Source organism: Anas platyrhynchos, chromosome 3, assembly GCF_047663525.1.
Source record: "Anas platyrhynchos isolate ZD024472 breed Pekin duck chromosome 3, IASCAAS_PekinDuck_T2T, whole genome shotgun sequence".
Taxonomy (NCBI): domain Eukaryota; kingdom Metazoa; phylum Chordata; class Aves; order Anseriformes; family Anatidae; genus Anas; species Anas platyrhynchos.
The window spans coordinates 18,518,371-18,544,484 of NC_092589.1; the positions used below are offsets into that span (position 1 = coordinate 18,518,371).

The 26,114-nt window shown below is 39.6% G+C and overlaps 2 protein-coding genes across 5 annotated transcripts in view; one reads left to right on the forward strand and one right to left on the reverse strand.

The window, feature by feature from the left end:
* FBXO11 (F-box protein 11) overlaps nt 1-12,777 on the forward strand; it is a 72,938-nt gene extending 60,161 nt beyond the window's left edge. For all 4 annotated transcript variants that reach the window (XM_038176027.2, XM_038176029.2, XM_005012086.6 and 1 more), the window contains exons 12-23: nt 4,838-5,055; nt 5,358-5,443; nt 5,525-5,619; nt 6,559-6,681; nt 6,786-6,871; nt 7,219-7,295; nt 7,395-7,538; nt 8,435-8,545; nt 9,647-9,754; nt 10,759-10,867; nt 11,263-11,361; nt 11,441-12,777. In XM_038176027.2, coding sequence (XP_038031955.1) covers nt 4,838-5,055; nt 5,358-5,443; nt 5,525-5,619; nt 6,559-6,681; nt 6,786-6,871; nt 7,219-7,295; nt 7,395-7,538; nt 8,435-8,545; nt 9,647-9,754; nt 10,759-10,867; nt 11,263-11,361; nt 11,441-11,570 — 1,386 coding nt within the window. In that variant the 3' untranslated portion in view covers nt 11,571-12,777. The remainder of the gene's footprint in view (nt 1-4,837; nt 5,056-5,357; nt 5,444-5,524; nt 5,620-6,558; nt 6,682-6,785; nt 6,872-7,218; nt 7,296-7,394; nt 7,539-8,434; nt 8,546-9,646; nt 9,755-10,758; nt 10,868-11,262; nt 11,362-11,440) is intronic.
* On the reverse strand, nt 12,744-25,089 carry MSH6 (mutS homolog 6). The gene is made up of 10 exons (XM_038176026.2): nt 24,793-25,089; nt 24,200-24,402; nt 21,862-22,037; nt 18,202-20,746; nt 16,586-16,851; nt 15,866-15,983; nt 14,589-14,678; nt 13,844-13,998; nt 13,458-13,657; nt 12,744-12,913 (listed from the first exon to the last, which is right to left on the reverse strand). The coding sequence occupies exons 1-10, from the start codon at nt 25,002-25,004 to the stop codon at nt 12,832-12,834; spliced, it is 4,047 nt and encodes a 1,348-aa protein (XP_038031954.2). The 5' UTR covers nt 25,005-25,089; the 3' UTR covers nt 12,744-12,831.
* Between the last annotated feature and the right edge of the window lie 1,025 nt (nt 25,090-26,114).

A 26,114-nucleotide genomic window follows, 5' to 3' on the forward strand; every position in this document is an offset into this window, starting at 1 on the left:
ATGAAGAAGCAATGCAGTGCTAGTTCTAGCAGTTTAATTTGCAGTTTCCTGGTATCACGATAAGTTGATCAGGATGTGTACTGCTGTTATTTTTGCTGCTGGCATAAAACCTTCATACTGGGGAAGAGGAGGCTCAGGGAGGACCTTATCAATATCTGTAAGTACCTGAGGGAAAGATAGAAAGGTGAAGCCAGGTTCGTTTCAGTGGTGCCCAGTGGCAGGACAGGAGGCAGTGGGCACAGACTGGAACACAGGAGGTTCCCTCTGAAGGTCACACAGCCCTGGCACAGGTTGCCTGGAGAGGCTGTGGAGTCTCCCTCCTTGGGGATCTTCAGCAGCCCTCTGGATGTGTTCCTGGGCAACCTGCTCTAGGTATTCCTGCTCAAGCAGGGGCATTAGACCAGATAGCCTCTAGAGGTCCCTCACAACTTAAACCATTCTGTGAAAATCTTCTGCCTAGCGGAAGTTTAAATGTGGTAGGATTTTGCTCTGTTAGGTACTTCTTCATCCTCTCTTATGTCCTAAGGAGCATGTTTGCTCTGTGTTGGGCAATGTTATACCAGCACAGAGCTCCCTTCTAGCAGCCCTCTGGCAGATTTTTTTTATTTTATTTTTTTTACATTATATGTGTTCTAGAAATGTAGTTGTGTGGGCATTTTGCAGAGTGATGGCAAACCTAAGACATTACGTCTTTGTTTTATATTAGCTCAGTGTTTGCAGGCTGCCACTGCCTCATCTAAGCTGTATTAATGTATTGTATAAGCACTCTTAATCCACTTCAGTGGATATGTATATCCATATATCCCTGCAAGACTTAAACAGGCTCTGAAACATGGAATAAAGTGATCTCAGATACAGGAAAGCTTGCAAAGGTGAATGCTTCAGTAATTCCCTGAGGGGAGCTGTCTGTGTGTGTAGGCTTGAGGGTTGGTTGAAAATCTGGCTAGGATAAGCTTCTGGTATAAGTACTGAAGTGTTTAGCAAATGAGTAATGAAATGTCTTGAAAAACAGTAATAATAATAAAACTAGATTGTGTTCACTTGATTCATTTGAAACAAAAGCATTTTGTTTTCTTCCAGCTAGAATGAATACACAGTCTATACTATCCTAATACTGTGATCAGTGTGGTTTCACAAGCAATATGGAATACACAGACATTTTCCTTTTTACATAAAAGAAACAATAACATATTAAAGAGAATGTGGCTAATATTTATCTTAGCTGCAAATAAGAGGGATGATCCTCTTGTCTCACATACTATGGTTAAATGTGCAGAGCAATGCAGTCTTTGAGATACTTAGAGTTTAAAAAAAAAAGGGGGGGGGGGGGAGGAATGCAACAGCATTGGCCTGTATATTTGGGAAGTATTTCAGTAAGTAGGAAGAAAAATAGGTCAATTTTTGCAATATACTATCCTTAAGAATAGCCTAGTTCCACTATTGAAATGCTTCTTAGTCATAAATTCCTTTGAAAGATTTCCCCCTGCCTCCTTCCATCTCAAAGCCTGCTTTTTTCAGAGTCCTCTGTTCTGTATCAGGCCAGCCATAGAGATGACGATGTAACACCAGTGCAAAATGTAAATATCCTTTAAGTGACACGGTATCTTTCAGATACAAATCCTACATACCTACCGAATGTGTGCATTTTCTTTCTACTTTTTCTCTTGCTTCTCATGCAGTATATTTTTGGCTGTACATATTTTTCTTCGCTTGTTTGTAAATGTGAAGCAGGATAAGTACATTCCAGTACCAAATTCCTACCCTACACATTATTTTCCCGTGGGTTTCTGTACTGCAGTGCCGACTCTGAAAGGTTAAAGAGTGCTTTGTTTTTCACTTTCATGTTCTCAGACTGTTCTTTGTGTTTTGATGCTTGTAGAAACTTAACCTCTTATTTCTAAACCAGCAGTATTCTGCTGTTTGCTGGGGCTTGTGCCAGACATAGAACAAACAGGCATTAAAAATGCAGCAATGGCCCTGGCATCCCTCAGTGTCTTACACTGATGGCTCTTGCCAGGTGCCTGAGACAAGTTGCCAGACTAAACTGTATTTGATCATCGTACGTAAACAACAGAGAACCTTCAAATGTACTGTAAGAATAAGCTAACGTAATTTCATAACTTGAAGTCGAGAGCAAGGCATAGGTCTTCATTTTCATTGTTTCCAAATGAGAAATATAGCACTCATTCTTTTAAATATTACAAATCAGATCATTTTAAAGAAGTGTTTACATAGTCCAAAAATGGTAATGAAGCTTTTGCCAGTTTCTATGTAGAGTACATAAAAATTCAGTTGGCCTTTTGCTGCAATAGCAAATTTTTCCTATGCCCTAAAAATAAAGGGCTTGTTTTGCATCTTGAATATGTTTTTCTTTATGCAGCATTTGTTTTTTTTATAAAATCCATCAACTCTCAAATAGAGACCATTCCAGACTTTTAGGCAGATTTTTATGAGTGTATATTTTAATGTTGTCAGTCACATTTATCTGTTTAATTAAGTCAATACAAAGACAGATACTCTTTAGCAGTTCTTCTTTCTATCTTGGTCTTTTTCTTGCCCTGTTGAGACTGTGAGTGTCAGTAAATATTTAGGAAATCTTAAAATTTGCATGATTTCCTTTTTTTTGAATACCTATATTTTTCAAACAATAATGTGAAATGTCTGGATTTCTGTAATACTGTAATCCTTGAAATAAGAAAAAATATATAAAAAATACATAAAAGTTGTTCTGAGAAAAAAACAGTGAACAAAATTGCATCAATTAAAAATGTAACCCTAATATATTTCAAAGCAGTATTTGTTGGACTAGATAAAATGTAGAAAGCGCAAACACGATGAATTCCTGAGTTAGTCTTGATGCAAAAAGTCTCATCTTGTCCAACTTCGCAGGAAAGGATCTTTGCTATCACATACACGTTGTATGCTAAGTAGCGCGTGGAGGCATCAACACTACAATTACTGTGGTGTGTATTTGCGTGCAATTACTTTCTCTGGTTGGGTCTTAACAGGATACACCGGTGTTGTCTTACCCACACAGCAGTCCTTCTGTCATTGTAACTGTCGTTTTGTGCCTACAGCTAATGCCTTGCCTGGTATTTTAAATAAATTTCGTATGGAGACTACTTCCCAATGTTTTAAAAGTAGCTTTCATATATTATGAAGCTTTTTTTTTTATTAGTAGCTTCTCATACATTTTAGTAGCTTTTCATATATTTTAGATATTCGAGGCCCGTCTGGATGCCTACCTGAGCAACCTGCTCTAGGGAACCAGCTTTGGTAGGGGGTTGGACCCGATAATCACTTGACGTCCCTTCCAACCCCTACAATTCTGTGATTCTGTGATTCTTTCTTCTTCAAAAGTAGTATTTTGAGTCTGCTTAGACCTGGTGTTTTTGTAATCTGTTTTCTGCATGCATCCACATTATTGGAAGTACACGGTGTCAGGCTGGACAGGGCTTTGAGCAACATGATCTAGTGAAAGAGGTCTCAGGCCATGGCAGGGAGTATTGGACTAGATGATCTTTAAAGATCTTTCCAACCCAAACCAGTCTGTGATTCTGTGATCGTTTCTTCCTTCTTTGTTACTAATCACAGAGCCTTTTTTTATATTAAGCAACCCTGTTTGCAGCTTCTGTGTGGCTTCTGTGACAAAGGACATCTTATATACCCTTTTTCTTGTACCCAAGCAGTTTTCATAGTTGCAGCATATTTGGCACTCAAAGATAATCTGTGAAGTAATTAAAAAGGTACCAGACCATGAAGTAGTATTTTAATTGAAATGATGTATTCCTCCATGAAGAGGATGAAGCTTTTTTAATACCAAGTTGTCATCCTGCTTAAGTTTCATATACAGCCTCTCTTCAAACAACAAGGGGAAAATAGTGTTTCCTTTGGGGATGAGAATCACAGAAGGCTGCCTGTTGGCATACAGGTGTATTTCTAAAGAGATCTTTTTTTATATTTCCCTGTCTGTTATTGTACGGCATCTTCAAGAACTCTGAAAATGTCTCATCTCACTTTGAGACAAGACCTAATCCCAAATTCTTGAAATATATTCTGAATATTTACAAAAAAGTGTCATTTCCATCTGACTTCTCACACGGGCCTGAGGAGCCAAGCCGTGTACACTGATAGTACTTTCTGGAGCTTGCTTAATCAATGTAGTCCCTTTCCTGTCTGCAGTCCTCAAAGTAGGGTAAAGCACATGCTGTCTTGATTTCTTCATTAAACTGCATATATTCTTGCTTGTTTATAATTGACAAATATCCCTGCAGTGTCTAAATGAAGTGTGTAACTGCATGGGGGTGTTTATTCATTGGCAGCTCACACTTGAGGAAAGGGAGGTTACTATCAAGCTCCGGAAAAGTTGCTTATCTCCCACAGCCATCCATATGCATTTATTCTGAGCAGTCATTACAAAGAATTTTAGGACACTTCTTCCCAAATTTATTATATTCTTATATGTATATGGCAGGAAAAAAAGCAGGTTGTCTTCTTCACACTGTCCTTCTTATATTAGATGCGTGGGCTTTGTAGCTGCTAAAGAAACCTGATACTTGGTCCTCTTTGAGGTGCCGTTTTTACTTGTAATTCAATCAGTACTAATAAATAGCAATACAGAGTGTCTTTGAAACGGTATTTTTATTTTCGGGGAAAAACAGGATATAGTGACAGTAGCTGTTCTCATTAGCCATGTAAGTACTGATGTTTTGTCAGCTTTGATACTGTTCCTTTTAAATGTCCATGGTGTTTGGAGGGGAGAAAATAACATCTCAATGTTCAGCCTTCACTTGAGAAAAGACATTTACAGGAAACCTTGTATGTTTTGTGTCTTAAGGGTTATTTTGAAAGCTGCAACATCCATAGGAACAGGATAGCAGGTTTTGAAGTTAAAGCCTATGCCAATCCTACAGTAGTTCGGTGTGAAATTCATCATGGCCAGACTGGAGGAATCTATGTTCATGAAAAAGGAAGAGGACAATTCATAGAGAACAAAATCTATGCAAACAATTTTGCAGGTGTATGGATTACCTCAAACAGTGACCCAACAATAAGGTATTGTTTTCCCATTAATATTTCACTACTTAGAATAAGAGAGTTGATCAGAATTGGAAAAGTGCAACCTTATTTCATTTATTTCTAATGAACTGAAAATATTCCTGTATATGTAAAAATGAGATACCATCTGTGTTTGACTGAACTGTGTTTATTAATTTGTGTGTGTATTTGGAAGAGTACATTTCTTGAAAAGACACAGAAAAAAATATTTCAAGTCTGGGTACTATACAGTCCTAGACATTATATATTGTGTAGTATTATTATAATAATTTCATAATGTTGATTCTTTTGTTTTTTAGGGGCAATGCAATTTTTAATGGGAATCAAGGTGGTGTTTATATCTTTGGTGATGGAAGAGGCCTTATTGAAGGAAATGACATTTATGGTAAGCTGATTTGATTATTGCATCTTAAATTCAGAGAAAAATGAGCATATGCATTGCATTAAATACCATTTTTGTTATTAGGTAATGCATTAGCAGGAATACAGATTCGAACAAACAGCTGTCCCATAGTTCGACACAACAAGATTCATGATGGTCAGCATGGTGGAATTTACGTGGTAAGCATGACCCACAAGCAGGCATGCAAACTTAGCTTCTGTTCATAGAAACGTTGCCAAAGTGTAAAATGTTTGTACTTAAAATGACTAGATTTCTTAGGTTAATTATAATAGGCTGAAGCTGGTGCTTATGTTTAAAAGATTAAGGCTCTTACAAATGTTCCTAAATTATTTCTGTTATAGAGTATTCCATTTAAAATAGGATGGCAAAACTTCATTTGTTGGATAAAAGCTTTTAATAAAATAAATTTAGAACTATTCAGCTTTTTTGAGTGTTGCGCATTTACGTGCATTCACTAACCTGAGATACTTTTTTTCCTTCAAGTTATGATATGCATTGCAGTTGTAGTACAGGCATGTATTGTAAAAGTGAGGAATAAAGCAAAATGAGCTGTCAGGCCACCTTGAGCCATATCAGATTTTATTTAAAGAAATATCTGTGTATTTTCCTACCAGGAATTACCAAATGTTTAGCTAATGTTGCCTGTGTTCATCTGCTCATTCAACAGATAAAACTTCATACTGTTGCTTTGCTTTTAAGCACAACAATGTGGTAAAGATGTCACTTTAAGTGACATGCAATTTTTTGTCAGTCTGGTGGACAAGGGTGGGTGTAGGTTTAAGTGCCACGTGTCACAGCTTTCATCTGATGGCATGGTGCTGGGGAAATACCTCTTCTAGCAAAAGCTAGCAGAGATTAGCAAATACTACTGCAGAGCCTTCAAATACAGTGGTTTAGATGTAGAGTGTTCTTTATTTTATGACAAACAATCAAAATTGTAATGTTATTTTTTTTAGAAAATAGTGTGAATATGTACTCAAATAGAAGGGAATTACATTTCCACAGTAAAGAATCCATGTTGGGGATGGTGGGTGCAACCAGATAAACAATATTTGCAGTTAGCAATTTTTCTCGACTCTTATACTTCTTGTATTTAGCATGAAAAAGGACAAGGTGTGATTGAGGAAAATGAAGTTTACAGCAATACTTTGGCTGGGGTCTGGGTGACAACAGGGAGCACTCCAGTCTTGAGGAGAAACAGAATACATAGTGGGAAACAGGTGAGTTTTACTTCGCATGTTAGAAGGGGGGCAAAAAAGAATAAAGTTCTTTTGTGTTTTTATATTTTACTTTCAAACTCCTAATTTATTTTTCTGTATATTAGGTTGGAGTTTATTTTTATGACAATGGACATGGCGTGCTAGAAGACAATGACATCTATAATCACATGTACTCAGGGGTTCAGATAAGGTAAAATGTATTCTGATTCTTATGTCTAAACAGACATTGTGTTGTGCTATTTTAACCTGTTCTTGTCACTCAGTTTCTAAAAATAACTTTTTTGGAATTCAGTATTTCTGAATATCCTCTGCTTCAATAAAGAATTGCTTCTAATATAGCCTGTTTTTTGACCAGAAAGTGTGACCTGTGAAGCATGTAAAAATTAAAACCTGTTTGCCTGCTTGAAAATACAGTATTCTATTCAGGTTTCCAAACAGTGAGATCCATTGGGCATTTCTACAGAGGTGCTTCAAATCTTTGGCCTTGAGAAATAGTAAAATGCATTAAATTACTTCTTTGTGTATGTATCTCCCTAGAACTGGAAGCAACCCCAAAATAAGACGCAACAAGATCTGGGGAGGTCAGAATGGTGGTATTCTTGTTTATAATTCTGGTAGGTCTGTTTCTCTCATTTACTCAGAACTGTTTATGTTCTGCAATATTATCTCTTCTCATTTATTATTCTTTTTTTTTTTCCACACTTCAATTTAAGGCCTTGGATTTATAGAAGACAATGAAATTTTTGATAATGCAATGGCTGGTGTATGGATTAAAACAGACAGTAACCCTACACTAAGAAGAAATAAAATTCATGATGGAAGAGATGGAGGCATCTGTATATTTAATGGGGGAAGAGGTATATTTTTTCCCTTGCTAGCATGGACTGAGTATTCTGGATAAGAGTTCAATTTCAGATTAAGCTGTGTCCTTTTTAAAGTGCTCTTTAGAAAACTAGCTCTTGTCTTTTGAAGTAATAAAATAGCTATAACAGATACATAGTGATGCTTTTTAGCCTTAATTACATCACTAATACTGAACTCTGTGGGGGGCAGAGAGGTAATTAATCTAATCCAAGAAGACTGTTAGATTGCTGTTTAGGACAGTCATTTTGTCTCTTCTGTTTTTGTAAGCTGCGCCATTTCACTGAGACAGTATTGAATTGAAGTTACTTAGCCAAAATCTCGCATATGAGCATTTCATGTTTTGCCAGAGTCAAAAATTTAAGGAAAAAAAAAAAAGATTTATAAAGTAATCTTTGTACACCTGTTAGATTTAGAAATGGTCCTCTTCCAAAATCTTCTGACTATTGTTTGATAGCTAGTTGTGTGAAAACAGCTTTTGATATTTTGTAGGTAAAATGAGATTTAATTTTAAACATTTTAAAGTCTTGCAATAACAAAAATGCAAGTTAAGCTTTGTGTCGACAGGATGATAGTTTTAGAAGACAAGAACAAAAAGATGCTAGAAAAATTAAAGAAAAGATAAGGAAGTCAAAAGATTCAGTCTTTCCACAAAAATAAAATGGCACTTAAAGGAATTTTCTGTAATGGTGCATGCATTTCCAAATTCTACCATGTGTGCCAGAAAAAATACCCTAATGTGATTGTACAGTGAGAATGGCTTTAAATTTGCATCACTAACTAACTTCAGTGCTATTGATGGGTGTTCCCCAAATGAAAGTAATAGCTTTCACAGAATGGTTACAGATAAGGAAATGTTAACAATCTGAAATGTTTGTTGGTTCTGTAATAGGTCTTCTGGAGGAGAATGATATCTTCAGGAATGCTCAAGCTGGTGTTCTTATCAGCACCAACAGCCACCCTGTGCTAAGGAAAAATCGAATATTCGATGGATTTGCTGCAGGTTTGTGTTGTTCAAATCAAATTTTGAAGTGTTAGGATAAGCTGTTCACAAAGCTAATTTTGTGAGTTTTGTCACCCCACAGTACTTAGATATTTTCACAAGCAATCAGGATATCCTTCAGTGTATTTTTGAAACAATTTCAGAATTGTAGCAAAAAATCTTTACAGTAGTCCTGGAATTACGTGTGTTGAGAAATAATGCACATTCTGCCTTCTCATTTTTCTGTGAAATACTTTTTTTGCTATTTTATTTTAGCAGTAATTGGTAAATCTGTCTAGAACGTTTTGTCACTGCTTTAAAACAAAGGAAACATATAGCAAATATATTTTAAGGTTTGAATTGCATTTCAAGATTAACTTTCATTCTACAAACTTGAAAAATTATTGAAATGAGCATTTCTGACTCCAAAAGAGATGAAGAACATTTAATAACGGTTTCTGTGTAATTTACTGCTTAATGACCAGACTTCCATACGTCTTGCATTCTATTCCATTTCAACTAAAATCACATTTCTTGAGTTTTCTCCCATCTTTTTTTCAGAAGAAGCAAGTTTTCTGAGAAGGCGTCTCTAAAGGTGTTGTTTTCTGTGTGTAGTAGGGGGGAAGGATAGGTTGCTGGAGCAGTCCTGGACAAATGACTTGGAAGACATGGGTTAATAGTGAAAGCTAAAATTTAAGTGATTTTTAGGTCCCTATCTTGAAAATGTATATATATAATAAAAAGGTACTTTAAGAAAGGTAAGTTATGTGCACAAGAACTTTCACATATACATGAAGATGGCAGGTTAAACACCCAGAAATCATATGTCCCTTGAAAATGTCTGATAAAAGTAGCATTTTATTATCAGATAAACTGGTAATATATTGTTACTGCCAGAAACCATGCATGCCGGCTGTAACTCTTTGAAAGGATTCAACAAGTATTTGAACCTCAGTTTTGTAGCGGTTCGGAGTCCACTTTCCAGCTGTGTCATTTTACTTTTTCCCTGAGCTTATGATAAAAAAAATACACAAAATCAACCCTCACAACTTATGAGGTACAAATATGCACAACTAACTATTCCCACTTTCTTTGCTTTTCTCTGTTCCCAACCCAAAAAAGGTATTGAAATAACAAATCATGCAACTGCAACATTAGAAGGCAATCAGATTTTCAACAACCGCTTTGGAGGTTTATTTCTAGCGTCTGGTGTCAATGTAACAATGAAAGGTGAGCCTGAGCCATTCTTTGGTTTTGTTTGTTCACTTTGCACTTCTTAATTTGGTGCTGTTTTGTTTTTTTATTGTAACGCTTTTTGGTTCAGATCTGCTATGTTTTTAAGCTGAGTTTGTAATTAAACCTTTCAGCTGAAGGTGGTATGCCAAGCTAAGCTATCTTTGATTTTTAGACAGACAGCCAGAAACTCTTAAAGGTAACTTAAGGTTTTGCTATTATTAAAACTGTTATTAGCTCTTCTGTCTCAAAATTGTTTCTAAACTGGTCACTGGATTTTAGCCCATCTCTAATTCATATTCTAAACTAGTATAATGGTAAATCTTTTGTCACAAATCTGAGAGCAAGAGTCTAGTAAAGAACTATGCCTCACTTGGCTGCTAGGATATAAAAGCATGAACATTCATGATCCCAAATCACTTTTTCAGAAAATAGGAATAGTTTATATACCTAAAATGTCCATGTCTAATAAGGGAGTGTGCATGAGACAGGGTCATTTTGGAGGAGTTTGGAGTCCACTATGCATTCAATGCATCTTTTAAATGCTGGAGGTGGTCCTAATTTTAGTCCTAATTCCGGTTTCCTCTCTATTTGAAGGGGTGTATGAAAGTCCTCATGGTAGACTAGAGGCTTTCAGACATTGGATTTTCAGACATCTGAACAGAAAACTTAAACTGGTTTCTCTGTTTTCACTAGCCACTTCACAAAGAGTATTTAAACAAAGGCTTATCAGATGGTTTGTGCAAAGTGCATAGAGCAGCAGTATTTCTGGTCTGAGGAGAGCACTGCACTGTCTGGGCACCTGTCTTGTCATTTGGCATTGAGTATGTGATGTGCTTAAGTGCCAAAACTAAAGTGCAGGCAGAACACTAACTGTTCGTAATTGTACTAGCTCTTAAAAGGGTGGGCAAAAAACTAACATCTTTAAAAAAAATAATAATAAAAAGTAAATGTATTCATTGACTGAGGTGTAATTAGTGTGTGTTTTTTTTCCCTAACAGATAACAAAATAATGAACAATCAAGATGCCATAGAAAAAGCTGTCAGTAGAGGCCAGTGTTTATATAAGATATCAAGTTACACCAGCTATCCGATGCATGACTTCTACAGGTAACAACTTATTTTTATTCCCCTACAGTATGGTTTTTCAAATAAACTCTCACACATGTTCTTTTAGCAGGACCCCTAAAAATTGCTATGTCAGTAACAGACAAAGGTGTTTTCCCTCACCTGCAAGAGAAAAAATTTAAAGTTTCATTGCCTTTAATTTACTGAATTGGGAAAGGTATGGTTACCATTGACATAAACCCTAAGTGATTACATGGCAGAACTTTTTTTCAAAACACACAACTGAAAGTGCGCCATGAAATCCAAGTTTAAGTAAAATTCTCAAGCTTTAGTCCTGTTCGTATCTTTTCCTTAAGTACTGTTTTCCCCACCCCCCAACCATTTTTCCCAGCTCATCAGTTTTTGATTCATGCGCAATGTGATGTATTTTTCTTCAGATGTCATACCTGTAACACCACAGACCGTAATGCCATATGTGTGAACTGCATTAAGAAGTGCCATCAAGGACATGATGTAGAATTCATTAGGCATGATAGGTACGTTTCAAAAAAGTACGTAAAGCAATGTTGGCAATGCAAGTGAACAGGAAAACTAAAGAGTTCTATTTCTTTGTAGGTTTTTCTGTGACTGTGGTGCTGGAACACTGTCTAATCCCTGTACGCTTGCTGGAGAGCCTACTCATGACACAGATACACTATATGACTCTGCTCCACCTATAGAATCTAATACATTGCAGCACAACTGAATTCCTTTCAGAAAGAAAGTCCTGCCATTCTAATATCATAACTGTTAAAACTTTTTTTTGGAGGAAGTTATACTTGCCCATTTCTGCAGAAAGAGACTGTATTAAAGCGGATGTGTGAGGTGTTGACACTATGGAGCTCAACCTACCAAAAAAGAAAGTGGCAATATGTTGACTCAGGATAACAGAACTGGGCGTTTTAGCATTACTGTGTAAACAAAGACTTTGAAGGGACAGAAGTGAAGAAAAATAAGCTGCAATTTTGTACAGATACCAACTTCTGAAAGCTGGTGTTTTTACAAGTAGCATTGAAACGCAGTCCAATTTGCAGTAGTACTATTCTGTAGACAAGCAGCATTCTTTGTTGCTGCCTTTATGGACATGGGTACCAATTGCTTTTGTAACATGGTAAAAAAAATGTGAGCTAGCACTTCTGCATTTCTTTTGATTTTTTTTTAACATTTATTCAGATTGAGAAATATGATTTTAATGCTTTAATCTCATGTAGTTTGTTTCTAATTTCAAGCAAAAAAAATCTTATTGTACTTGAATGTGTCCTGTTTTGTTAGCACACCTAGACTTGCTGTAACTGTACTCATGTCCCAGTATGTACGTTCTTTCTATGAAAGAGAAAACACTAATCTTAAATTATATCCAGCAATTTTTCTGGTGTCCTCTGAAGTTAGAATAATCTCCTTCCCTGCCCCAGCAATAGTCTGTACTCAAACCACCCTAACAAAAAAGCGAGTGTTTTAATGAGACTTCCTAGAATATAATGCACTATAAAACAAAGTACCCATGTAACTAAGTTTTGTGAGTGAAATTTTACTATGTTTTAAAGTACACAGTAGAAAGTCTCCTCAAAACAGTCTTGTATTTTACTCTGTTCATAGTTTTTTTTGAACAGTCTGGACATTACTTTACATAACCGGCTGGAAATCACAGCAATTTCCTGCTCTAATGAAGCTGAGACAAGTATATATACAGCCCTATACCGTTTCATAGCTTTTTTCCATTTATGTGTATTGGTGACAGTGGGTAATCAACAGCCTGAAAGTGTATGCATGTACCATAACATCTAGACTTAATATATTGTGGAGTACTCAATAACCATTATGTAGAGGGTAGGTAAGAATTAAAGGGTTTAATTTCCTAGGAAAGACAATGGAAAAATGGTCATTTTTAAAAAATAAAGTTTATTAGATCATAACGTTGTCTGATACCACCTTTTTGAGAAACTGCCAGTACAAAAGCATTTTTGTTCTTAAAGCTGATTGATCATAGTGATAAGTTTCTGAACTGCATTTGCATCACTTGTTGCATCATCTACCACCAGGCACAGATACCTAAAGAAAATAAAGTCCTTGTTACTGAACACGGCCACCCCACCAAGGGGCAAGAATATAAGCTTCCTCTTACTTGCACAGCTTTAGAAGACACATGACTTTTTTTTTTCCCCCTGTGGTATAAAGGCTGCTGTCAGCCTTCAGTGCCTTATTGCAGAGGCGCTGCAACCATGGTTCCTGCACAACTGATTTCCCCCAGTACCCAGCCAGCAGCTGTCAGCAAGGACTTATTCATGCATTCCCTCAGTTCGACTCAGGTCACATCCAGCCTAGCACCTATGCAAATCAAGCTCTTAGCCCTGCAGACTAGCACATGACCCAGCCTCAAAATACTGCATTACTCATCATATCGGCTATGTCCCAGCCAGGGTTTCTTACATCCCTCCCTCAATGCTTGTGAAGTACCTTTGACATTCATATAGTTTTTCCTTCCCCCTCTGCTGAAAGACTGAAATTGTAAGCAAAGCAGAAGCAGCTGCCCAAATTTTAAGATGTCTGCCTAGTAAGCAATGTGTAACTTAGAAATGGAGAACCAAGGCCTTACCTAAACAGTCTCAGTGATATCATTGTTTTTTCAAACTCTTTTGCTTTTCTGTGCCCCTTCTGAATAACTTCCTCTGGAATATCAGCAAGTCTTGCTGCATTGAAGCCATAGCTTTTTGGACACGCTCCTTCGATGAATTTATACAGGAATGTAATAGTTTCCTGGCTTGGATCTTCACTCTCATTTTCAACCATACATGCCTAGAAAGATTTTGTTACCACAAGTTAGTGTATGTAATACTTACAAGACTAATAAATGCATGAAACATCACTACCTGTTCTCAGGACACCTCTGTGACTCTGAGCAGCTGACTGTAGAAAATCATGAACAGCGTAAGATCCGCCAGCCACGAGGAAGATTTGTGTATCACAGTTTATTGTACTTACCATGTGACCAAGCCGCACAGCAACGTTCTGTGAATAATCCTCTACTAGGGAGTGGTAGTGTGTGGAGAACAGGGTTCGACACCTGATTTTCTCTGCGAGTTCTCTAACAACTGCACTTGCTATAGCTGTTCCATCAAAAGTAGCCGTGCCTCTACCTGGAGATGAAATTGAAAAGCTTTGGTATACTCAGGAACAGAAGTGGCAGTTTACCTGCTACAGAAGACACCCCCATTAAGCATTAAGACTGAGCAATAAAAGCAAAGATAACATTCTAAAGAAAGTTCTAAGTTTTCATTGACAAACATTACAAACTGGTCCATGGCAAACAGCATGGAGGGGAGAAAACCAAAACAGCAGTGAGGAATGAGAGGCACGGGCATGGTGAGCTCACTGGCGTATATGCTCCATAACAATTTCAATCTCTTCTGCACTGCAGGAAGAGACATTTCTGCTCTGAAACATGACACTGACTTGCTCAAGGTTTTCTGCAAGTAATCATGCAAAGGCATGCAGGAAAACTCAACTAGAAATAGGTTAATAGGGATTGGGAAATAAAAGGTGTTTGTTGTGTTAATGCCCAGGGCACCCAAGAAATTCATGTTTTTATCCAGTTACATAGATATTGACTAGTTAAAAATTATTAGCATTATGATAAAACTATGTACTTGAGTTCTGATTTAGCCCAACAGCCTCACAGCTGGTCTTTGCATTTTAGACAATTTCTATTACAAAACAGACTAAATACCGAGTTCATCCACAAGAACAAGGGAGTGCTCTGTTGCATGCTGGAGAATGCTTGAAGTCTCGCTTAGTTCAACAAAGAAGGTACTTTCACCTTTAAAAGAAACAATAACAAAAAAGATACAAGTCATCAAAGAGATGAAAAACACAGCTAAAACCTCATGGAATCTGCACTGGTATCTTAGTCAAGCTAAAACGAAACTTAGCAAACTAAACATTAACAAAAACATATAGCATTGTTTTCTAGCATGAAAATGATGGGTATCCATTTGCTTGGGAAAAAAAGTAGGTTTTGGTTGCTAAACAACACAGGCACACCTCATCTGTCCAGTATTAACAGCAGTGGTCAGATATATTAGCTATATGAAAAAGGGCCACAAAGGAAACAAGGCAAGATTCTTTTGCTCCTTCTTAAATGCACAAGACACAGGCCTGATGTATGTGTGATTTTTTTTAATTTTTTTTTACATCAAGAACTCACATGGAATGATCCGTTTCTAAGTTTCTGATGTGCAACAACACATGGGCTTAAGTTTTTGAAACAATTTAAATACTCTCATATTCACTGACCCACATCTTACAGCACAAAGCTCACAGAAAAAAACCTTAAATGAATTGTGATACCACAGATACTACCTGATAAAAATAAATATTTTTCAAGCCACATGACATTTGGCATACCACACCAGGTAGACTTCCCTTTCCAGTTGTGTCAACCCCGACTTCTATCCACCTCTCCATCCAAGAATTTAAATATTCTAAGAACTGACAATTACCGCTTCCAAAAAGGAAGCCTGCCTGTCTCCATCATCTGAAGAAATTGGATTTCAGCATTAATGAACACATCCTGATTGAAACAAGGGACCTCTAGTCCTTGAGGGAAGATAGCAGAACAACCCTACTACTGCAGATACCCTAACAACACTTCCCTATTGCAGAGCATTTAGAAAAAGATGCCTGTGTAAGCAGAATATTAATCAACTGTATAACATCCCAAAAGATATTCCTCAGATTTGGTAGGCTTTTTAATATTAAAGCCTATAACAAATGATTGTTAATGTCTGTCAAAAATAATGGAGAACAAGCTTAACAACCAAATCAAGCATTCCTAGAATTGAACAATGGGAGACACAGAATTAGTCACCCAGCTCTCCATGGAAACATGAGACACTGTCCCCTTCCAACCTGCCACCCACTCAAAGCACAAAGAGAGTGTCCAAATTTAGTAGGAAACTCATCCTGTGGTAAAATCCCTTGAACAGCTGGATTGCAGAAACTCACCTGACATAATTCTGTCTGAGGCACCAAGTCTTGTAAATACTCTGTCAATTGGTGTAAGCCTGCAGACTTCAGCAGGTACGTAGCATCCCAGCTGAGCCATTATAACCAGGAGACCAGCCTGCAAAATAAAAATTAAAATGGTTTAATGTTTGTTAAGTCTGGAGTTTCAGTTCCACATAGAGAACAAGGAATGAAACCATGTTTCCCCCGAAACAAACACTAGGACACACAAGACTTGCTACTGCTTTAAAACCTGCAGATTATAGCATCATCATCTCAACTAGGACAAAACTACTCTGAAAGCCTTCAAACTGTAAATTATCACAGTAACTGGTGTTTATAAAGCAAACTCCCTGCTGCTTTCCCAGTTGCCTATGACCTCTATTTTAATTTTGTTCAATTTGAAGTATCTTTTGCCAGATGATGCCAAGTCCTGGATAATACCACCTGAAAGCAATAAAAGATGCTTTCACTTTTTCCAGCTCTCTCTCACAAGAGTTATAAAGTCAGTATAACTAGCAAATCTACAACCTAAGCATGGGCATTTTCAACCAGAATTATACTTTGTCTGTAGAGTGTAATTGCTGCATTGTACTGCAAGTCCTGCAGACCACCCTTGGGACCTCCTTTGGCTTTTATGAACAAGTAAATCAAGTAATTCCTTCATGCAAAACGCACAGGTACTCTGGAACATTCAATTTTATGTAGACGGACAATCACCTGTCTCATGAGTGTCGATTTGCCACCCATATTTGGGCCAGTTACTAATACACAGGAAGCTTCGCTACCACTGTCTTCATCTTTGCTGCCTATCATGATGTCATTAGGAATAAAATCGTCCCCAAAGAAGGTTTTTGTAATGCATGGATGGCGTGAATTTTTAAGTTCCAGGAAGGGAGGAGCGCTATCCACAGGCAGTAGAATTACAGGTCGGCACAAAGGTCCATCACCATCTTGACTGTAGTTAGCAAGGGACATCAAGACATCTATAAGATTAAGAGAAATTCCAGTAAGTCATGCTTTATCTTTCTTTATCCATTCACTGGAGTGCATTTACTCATTGAACAGCATTTTTGGAAACATTTTTTCCTGTTTTCCTGTTAAAGGCAACACCCTGGAAGTGCTCCTGAAGAGCGATTAAAAGGTGGGATATTCACAAGGTCTTTCCTCACTCCTTCAAGATTTCTGCTGATGTCAGATTAAAAATACCCCCTCTAGTTTTTAAAGTCTTTAACATTTGAATCATTTCACTTAGCTTATTTTTTATATACGTGTATAAATATTATTTTATTATTATAGAATTGTTTTTTGATTTGGAACAAGGTACGTGAGGAGGAAACCAACTTCCATGACAGTAAGTTAAGAACCATAATACTGCTTAAAACTTGTCAGAATCAATTAAAGATTAATCATTAAAGAATCAATAAAGATTAAAATTCTGATGGCCTAGCAGAAAGCAACACAATCCCCCTCAATTAGCCTAACTCTAAGGTTCCAAACACTGGCTGCCTTCAAAGTAACACCATGTTATGTGATTTTTAGAGACTTTCTTTACACACATTACAACTTTTAAACAGATGAGCCTGAAAGCTCAGTCTCCTTTGACTTTTCAGTACTGGTGCTAGTGCTATTGTGTAGCTAATTGACTGTTTCCCAGCTCTCCCAACCCACTCAGAACTGGTTCCTAGACAGCTGTCCTCACAGTCTGCCTGTCCTCCCTTTTCTGCTGCAGCGGCATCTGAGATGCTTTTCATTTTCCCCTGGAGACATCTTAGGGCTGAGAAGAGAATTCTCTTCTCTAAGAAGACGATACAGGAGACTGTTCCACCCCAGACTTTAAGGAAAGTTTGGGGAAGTCTTCCTATTAGGCTACCTTTGTCAAGGTACTGAAAACCATCACCTTTTATTTTATCTTTCAAGTCTGCTAATAAGGCAGTCTGCTTGAACAGTGACCATCAGGCTAGGTTTTTGTACCTCCATCTGCACTGTCTTCATTTAATAGGAAGGTACTCATCGATCCATGAGAGTCCTAGTTGCAGTGTGAGACCAATAACGCCACACCGAGCTGTGAGAAATGCACACCTACAATCACACAACAGGAATGAAGAAAGAGCTTGCACATGGCAAGACCCAGAAACCCAGCTGTTCTGCCTTTACTGACAGGAAGGAAGCGAGCTGTAACTGTTACCTGTTAATGCTGTTATCACCACCACAGCTTTTAAACCGAATCAAGGGCTGGCTGCGGGCCTTTTTTTTGCTTATCCTGGTCAGATTTCATCAGTTACTATGAAAGATTATTTTTGCTCTATGATAAAACTAAAAAAAAAGCCTCTTACCTAACACGGCGATGCACTCCACAGCTGCCTGCCAGTCCTTGCTGTTTTTATCGAAGTTGTAGAAGAGGCGCCTCATGCAGTCCTTCAGCGCCGCATCTCTCCGCTCCTCGGCGTTCACCATGGCAGCCAGCATCTTCTCAATCTCTTTGGTCCAGTAACGTTTATACCCCTTCCTGGTTGACTTCAGCTCATATTCTTCAGGTAGATTACGTGATATCATGCTTTCTGGTATTTCCATCTGGTACCGATTTTTGCCGGCCCCCCAGTACAGCACAGATTTGAAGCCAAGCAGCTTGCGCTGCTTATCTAGGTATACGTGGAGATCTTCCTCAACAGCTTTAATATCCTGCAGTGCTTTGTCATAATCGGGGTCAAAGCCAGCCTTTGGAGTGATCACTCCTGTCTTTCGAGCCTGGTTGTGATCAAAAGCAGTATCCCACCTTTTAAGCTCCGCACTCAAGTCTGGGAAGCGTCCATCTGGATTTTTGGCTTTGCGGGTGACTAACTGCTTAAGTACTTTAGATTTGAAGTCAGCAGCAATTTCTTCCATGACATCGACAATTTCATTCATTACTTTAAACCCTTCAAGCGCAGACAAAAAGTCAGCAATTTTTTTCTTGCTGTATTTGATTTCTTCATAAAAGATGGCCCTGCTGTCAGGATGGTTCTGACTTTTCAGCGGTGATCCAATACTGTGAATTTTGCTGAGCAGCCTTTCCAGGTCAGGAAGTTTCTTCAGGTGCTCGCTAACTTCAGACATTTTATCTGGCACTGCCAGAAGGTCCTCCACAGCATCTAAACGATCATTGATGGATTTGGGGTTACAGAGCGGAGCACACAGCCACTGTTTCAGCAGCCGCTTCCCAAAGGGCGTACAGCAGGAATCGATCCTTTCCAGCAGAGTTCCTTCTGTGGTTCCGTTGGTTCCATTCCGCAGAACTTCCAAGTTCATTAGGGTGACTCCATCCAGCACCATCCGCCGGTCAGTTTTGGCAAAGAAGCTACTGGAACTCACAGTTTTTGCGGTATCGATATCCACAGGGATGTACTCCTCAAAGTTTGCCAGCGATAGCAGCTCCTGATCAATCAGACATTTTTTCAGATAGAAGACACACCCCCCAAGAGCTGACAAAGCTAATTCACTGTTTTCACCAGGAGTTAATCCCAGAGAGTCAGTCTCTGAAGTCATAGACTTGATCACGGAGGGCAGAGAACACCCATTTTCAGAGTTCTGTTTCTCCTTGAAATACTCTTCTTCAAGAAGAACTTTTAGTGTTTTAGATGCGTTCCAGAACTGGGAGCCAGGGAGCAGCCCTTCCTGAATGCAACACACAAGTGAGCCTTTCAGTATTTTCTGTGTGTCCACAGACAGGTTCCCCTTCTCAAACAGTACCTGCACGGGAGTGTAATGCGCTACTAAAGTCCTAAACCTCGAACAGTGCCGGTCATCTGAGAACTGGCCTACGTAAAACTTTCCAACTGATGTGTCAACAAAGCAGACCCCATAAACACGCTGTCCGGAGGAGTCTTCTTTCTCCTTAACACACAGCAGGTATTTGTTATGGTTCTCCGACGGATCACAATCCAGAATGCTGTAGGTCTGAGTGCCTTTGGTAATGATTCTGCAGATTTCTCGACGCACGACCTTGTCAAACCTTGTTGGGTGGGCCATTGACTTGTAGCGCGCTTCCATCATTTCAGGAGTTTCTGTTTGCTCAACACGGGCTATCTTGTAGCCCTTCTGCACTAGAACGTCAGAGAACCTGCCAAACGCAGTTTCTGGAAAACCCGAATGAGCCCAAGAGCCTTTCATAAATATCAGGCCCAACTCATTCACACCAGTGACTGCATCCATGTGATACAGCTCATAGAACTTCCCAACTTTGTAGAAAATCACTGCATCAAAGTTTTGACTTTTCAACTGCCACCATCTCCGCATCCCTGGGGTACATTTGTTGAGATAGTCTTCAGGAACATACAGAGTACATGGGTCATAATCAGGGTCATTCTGTCGCCTCCTGTGTGCATCTTTCTTCTTCCCTTCCTGAAGCCAGTCAAGTTTCTCATGTTCCCATGCTGCAAAGCCAGCAGTTCCTCCACTGCAAGCATTTGCTTGAGACTCAAAGTTATCAGGTGCTGCAAACGATGTCAGCTTAGACTTGGCCTCCAAGGAAACTGTTGCTGCTCTCTTGGGTGCTTCAGGGCGCCCATTTTCTAAGCTGCTCCTTTTAGAAGGCTTGTTCACGTCTCTTCTCTTTCGTTTAGAGGAGACTTTTATGGGACTTTCCGCAATGCTCTCTTCATCTGTCTCTGCGTCAGTAGATTCATTTTCATCCACCCCGCTGCTAGCTTCCTCGCTGCTTGCTGCTTCTTTCACATCAGGCTTGAACTCCACATCAGAACCGTCATGATCACTGTCAGAATCCAACACTCTTCTTCTTTTGGCTTTTGTGGCACTTCCCTTGCTCTTTAACCGCTTGTTGCCCTTCACATCCTCCTCACTGTTCGGGTCATCGCTGTCACCTGATGCACTTTCACTCGATTGCTGTAAAATAAATTATTTAGCCTATTAAAAATGCTGGCTACAAAATAAAATATCATAGCTGCAAAAAGAAGCTTAGAAATGCGGGATAATGCAGTAGCTATGACGCTTGAAGCAGAAGACAGGGGAGTCATAGCCAATTCAGTTTACACTCACAGACTTTTTTTTCCCCTCTGGATAATGAACAGCTGGCTGCCTGTGGCATAGTTACTCTTCTTTGTATTCCCTACTGCTTCATAACATCACATTAGTGATCCTGATTAAGAAGCCATTCTAACGGGATAAGAGGTGTATGGTATATGAAATTTAGCACAAAGAAACATCACCATCAGCTAACGGTGGTGTGATTTTGTTCCTACTGACCTGACCTGTGTCAGAAGTATTATTGGTAGAAAGAATAAACAGGTCATGTTGGCAGAGGAGGTAAGGAAAACCACTACCACATCGGCTCTTTCGTCATACCATCCCTTTCCAAAGAAGTCTGTTCCAATGCACGTGGCAGTACTCAAATAGTATTTGGATTATTCACAAAAGAATGTGAACACAACACAATAAAAGATCTCCTTTTAGCTGCCCCACTAACAAACTGGCATTAACAGTGTAAGAATTTGCACTTTGGTGCAGCTCCACAGGCTCCAAAATCCAATTTAATGCCTTAAAATAAGCACTCAAAAAGCTATGAATTCCTGCATTATGGCAAATGAGAATTTGATTGAATTTATGGGAACTTGGAACATCAAGAGCAGAGAATACAAATAGAGATGCAGCAGATGAAAAGTATTTTGAGTCAGAAAGTGGGTAGGTAACCTAGGCTAACTTGGGAGAGATCAATGAGCACAGATGATATACTTTAAAATTATGTAACTTATCTGAGGTTAGGGAAAACTAAAGAAATACTAGACTTTTCTTTCCTACTAGAAAAGGTGAGACACCAGCATATAACCTAACAGCAAGAGGCAGTGCAAAAAAGACAATGGGGTACATATGCATGCATAATTAAAGAGCACATAGTGGTAACTGAACTACAAAATAGTAGGATATTCCTTGCTTAGCTCCAAGAGACAGTTTCTAAGATAAAGTATATTTCTAAAAACAACAGCAAGTAAGAAATAATTTACCTCCATTTCCTCCTCCTCCTCCTCTTCAGTGTCCGAAGGCTCGCTGCATACTGCCAGCTCAAGTCGCTTAGTTTTATCTTTACTCATTGCGCTGTCGGCCAGCTCCATGGCTTTTTTAATTTCGGGTTTTGTGCTATAAAACATACCTCCCTTCTGTGTCTCCCCATCTGATGAACCTACAAAACAGCAACATGTCAGGCACTGAAGTTGGTCTAGCATTTAACCAGTCCATCCTTCACTTTTAAATATATTCAAACCATTATACATATAAAACATACACTATAATACATATTAGGTATACATTATAACATATATATTCTCTTTCTCTCACATCCCTTTAGCACCACGGTTCCTCTTCTTTTGTAGGACACAACTACCTATAAACAAAAACAAAAACAAAGGCAGCCAACCTAGACTGGTTTTTAGAAAGGAATCCCAGAGAAGCTGGGATTCATCTTAACGCCATGCTCAAGAAGTAAACTGTATTTATAATGTACTATGTACATTAAGCTTGGGGATAGAAAGAAGAGAAAAGTATGCTATAGATGGGGAAGAGTATTTTTTTTTCTGCTTTGTAAGTTTAGCTGTCAACATGAGACAATAGTATCTGCTTCAAGAGGTCTTTGTACCTGTTCTTGTGAATCACTTCAAAGGCTGCTATAAACTGAAGATTCAGCTCCAAGTTAGCTGCACTTGTACAAATACACTGCCTTTTGTCCACTGTTATCTCAAATATAAGCCAAACAGATTTCTTCCTCACATTAATATATTTGAGCTCACAGTAGCTAAGGATGGAGTTAAAAGCAGATCCTTCTACAACATACATGCAACACACAAACTGGATCTCAATTTTTTCTTTTGCAAATGCAGTGAGAAAACCTAAAAATATTTTGCATCAATAATGACAACTGAACAGTGACAGGAGCAGATCTCATCATATAATTTAACTGCACACTGAAGTCTGCAACACCCTCATATTCATTTAACCAATCTGTACATAAAACACTATTTCTTGCAAGCCCAACTGTTAAAAAGCCTAGCCCTGTGGTATCTAAATTTATTCACAGTCGCAAGCAATAAAAACAATAAGAAATCTTTCCACTTTCTTAACCAAGAAGACTCCAGCACACTTACTTAGTTTAAAATGGAGCTTTTTAATCTCAATTTAAAAGCAAAGCATGCATTTTAAATATCTTACTCTGTTCTGTATTAGTCACCTTTCTTGTAGGCACGCCAGCATCTCTGTGCTTGGGCATCTTTCATACATCTTATTCTTCTGTTGATAAACAGCTCAGTTTTCCTCACCTGTATTTGCTTTTAAGCGTATCTATAAGCTGTTAAGAATATACTTGATTCTTGTAGAATACCTTCAGATGCCTACAGTAATAACAGTACCATTTTAATTTAAAAATTATTTTGGCTTAATTGCAATACACTTCAGTGTAAACAAAAGATGACTACATGATCACACAAGATGGAATTGGCTTTTAAAAAAAAAAAAAAAAAAAAAAAAAAGAACCTTTTGAAATCAAAGTTGTTTCATTGGTGAAATAATCAACTCCTACAGTCTACCAAAAATACCATATTACACCCGAAGTACTTGTTTGGCTTACACAATGACAATTTACAGAATCGCGGTATGACCGTTTACAGCAAATGACTTACAGTTTTGAGCCACAGTAACGTTATAAATCGTTATATAACAATTGTAATTACTAAGAACAGGTTTATTATGCAAAATTCCGATTTAATTTTTATTACGTATGATTTTTACATCAGTTGGCTAAGTCATTTCTTCAAGATGACAAGTGCCAATCTTGCTCTGCAGCTACTAGCACCACCCTAACACTGAATTCTCAAGTTAACATTTTAACAAAGCTGCATTTCAAGGCTTACAAGAAATAACATCAAAAAAGAAATAATTTTAGCCACCTGACCTACATCTTGTGCCTGATCTTTTCATTCTGATCAAGCTGCAATTCCCAAATCTCTGCTTAAAATTTAGGTTTGACAGTCCTAACATATTTCAGGACTTCAGGGATTTATCTTTGATATTCTTTATATGCATGGCATAAGAAAGAAAAAAAAACTCTATGACCTAAGCAAACTTCAAGTTTGCATTGTCATCCAACAAACAAGAGGGCAGAGTGTTTTATATTTAAAGAATGGTATAACCATAAACACACCTGAAACCCAAAAAAATCTGTTTTCTCTACACTTGCAAAGTGCAGAACATGCCTAATCTTGGTTTTGCTACTCATTTTCTACGAAGAATACTATGTTCTTCCAAAACATGGGGCGTATCCTCATTTCGAAAGCATTTATTTCCACCCCTTACCTTTATATGGCCTCAGGTATTTGACGCTGACCCAGCCCCTGGTGGGGCTGTCATCAAAGAACTGCACGTGGATCCGGGCGGATTTCCCCTTCCCCCGCAGGATGGTCCCCTCGGTGGGATGGTTGTAGATGAGGCACGGCCACCACGGGTAACCTTCCATCTTGGCCCAGACCAAGTCACCGGGCGAATAATCGCAGGAGGGGCTACAAGGACAAGAGGTGCAGGGGTTAATGAGCATTGGGAACAGCCCTTATGAAGGTAGCAGCACGCTGCTTCTGGGCACCTGGCGGGCTTGGAAAGCTCCTGAGCGGTGTCACCTGCACCTCACGGCCCATAACAACAGCAGCATTCAGCCTTCTCCTTACACCACTTTCCTCCTTTGCAGATTTTGGCCTTTTCTTTCGCTTCCCTGATGCGGCTCCCACCTCCTCCCCCCAGGACCCCGCACCGACCCCTCCCAGCCAGCACCTGCGGCACCCACGGCGCTGACCCCAAGCAGGCCGGGCCCCAGCAGCACCCCCAGCCCCTTCCCATCCCCTTCTCGGCCCCTCCGTGCCCCTCTGTGCCCCCCACCCCACCTCACCCCCGCTCACCCCGCGGCCGCCCCGTGCCGCCGCCCCTTCTCGGCCGCGGGGCTCGGGGGGACGGCGGCGGCCTGGCGGCCATCCCCCCCCTGCTCCTGCTCCTGCTCCCGTGCAGCCCGGCGCCGCGTCTCCACGCCGCCCGCTGCCGGTGTCGCTGCCGGTGGCGGCGCCGCCGCCCGCGCCCTGGGGAAGAAGCTGAGCAGGGTGCTCTGTCGCGACATGGCCGGCCGGGAAGCGCTGCCCGCCGACAGCGCGCCAACAGCGCCCGCGCGCGCCAAGACGGCGGCCGCGCGCCCCGCCCACCCCTCCCCCGGAGGCTCCGCCCCCTCCGTCCCGCGCGCGGGAGCCGCCATTTTGGGGGTCTGGGGGGTTGGTGTGTGGTGGTGAGGCGGGAACGGCCTCAGGTGCTGCGCCTCAGGGCAAAGCGGGTTTATCTTTAAACCTTGTGCCTTGCCTACAGCAGAGCCAGGCAGTCAGTGGCGATTGTTGTTATTGATGTACAGCTGGGAGGATCCTTCCCACAAAACAAACAAAAACACACACACACACACACATATATATAAATACACATCGCAGGGAAAGGGAAGCTGTGCACCTGCAATAGGGATTTTCTTCCAGCCTTTGCTGCAGAGGACATGAGCAGTAATGCTGTGGGAAGGATGCTGGCTGCGGCCAGAGCAGAAACTTGGGTCAGCCGCCAGCCCTGCTGCCCTGCTGAAAGATCATAGAATCACAGAATCATTAAAGTCATAAAACACACAGAATCACAGAATATCCCGAGTTGGAAGGGACCCACAAGGATCATCGAGTCCAGCTCCTGGCACCACACAGGTCAACAAAAGAATTCAGACCACTTCCAAGACCATTTGGTCCACCCATTCCCCTACCACTGTGATATTTGGAGTAATAATTTGTGTCAAGGAGATGGTTGATATTAATAAAGAAGGGGGAGATGTGGGAGTGTGGCCATGGGGGCGGGCAACCCCCGTGGTTAACGATAACATTAGACTCTTAACGATGAGGCCATCAGGAATGTAAAAGAGTTTAGAGGGAACAAAGAAGGGTGATTCAGGAGACTCCACGCAGTCTCGGGTTGCTTGTTCTCCAGCCATTAAGGCACTGAAGTTTCTGGGTGTTTGCTGTTGCTGGGCAAAGTTGTTTGACCATTTAAAAGTTGTTTTTGAAAAGGACTGCTGTGGGGAGAAAGGTGTAAGAGGGGAGCCTGTCCTCAAAATAAAAAAGGCAACATGATATAGTGAAGTTATGTCATCAATAAAGAAGTAGAAAAAAGGAATGAAAAAGAACAGGCTAGCAGAACAGCGATCAGGACA

Bases quoted from the DNA above. Each gene is read 5' to 3' on its own strand.
- MSH6 (XM_038176026.2), bottom strand. From the start codon at position 25,004: ATGTCGCGACAGAGCACCCTGCTCAGCTTCTTCCCCAGGGCGCGGGCG. The intron at 22,038-24,199 runs GTAAGGGGTGGA...GCTGTTTTGTAG, and splicing joins ATACCTGAGGCCATATAAAG to GTTCATCAGATGGGGAGACA. The intron at 20,747-21,861 runs GTAAATTATTTC...TTTATTTTACAG, and splicing joins AGGAGGAGGAGGAAATGGAG to CAATCGAGTGAAAGTGCATC.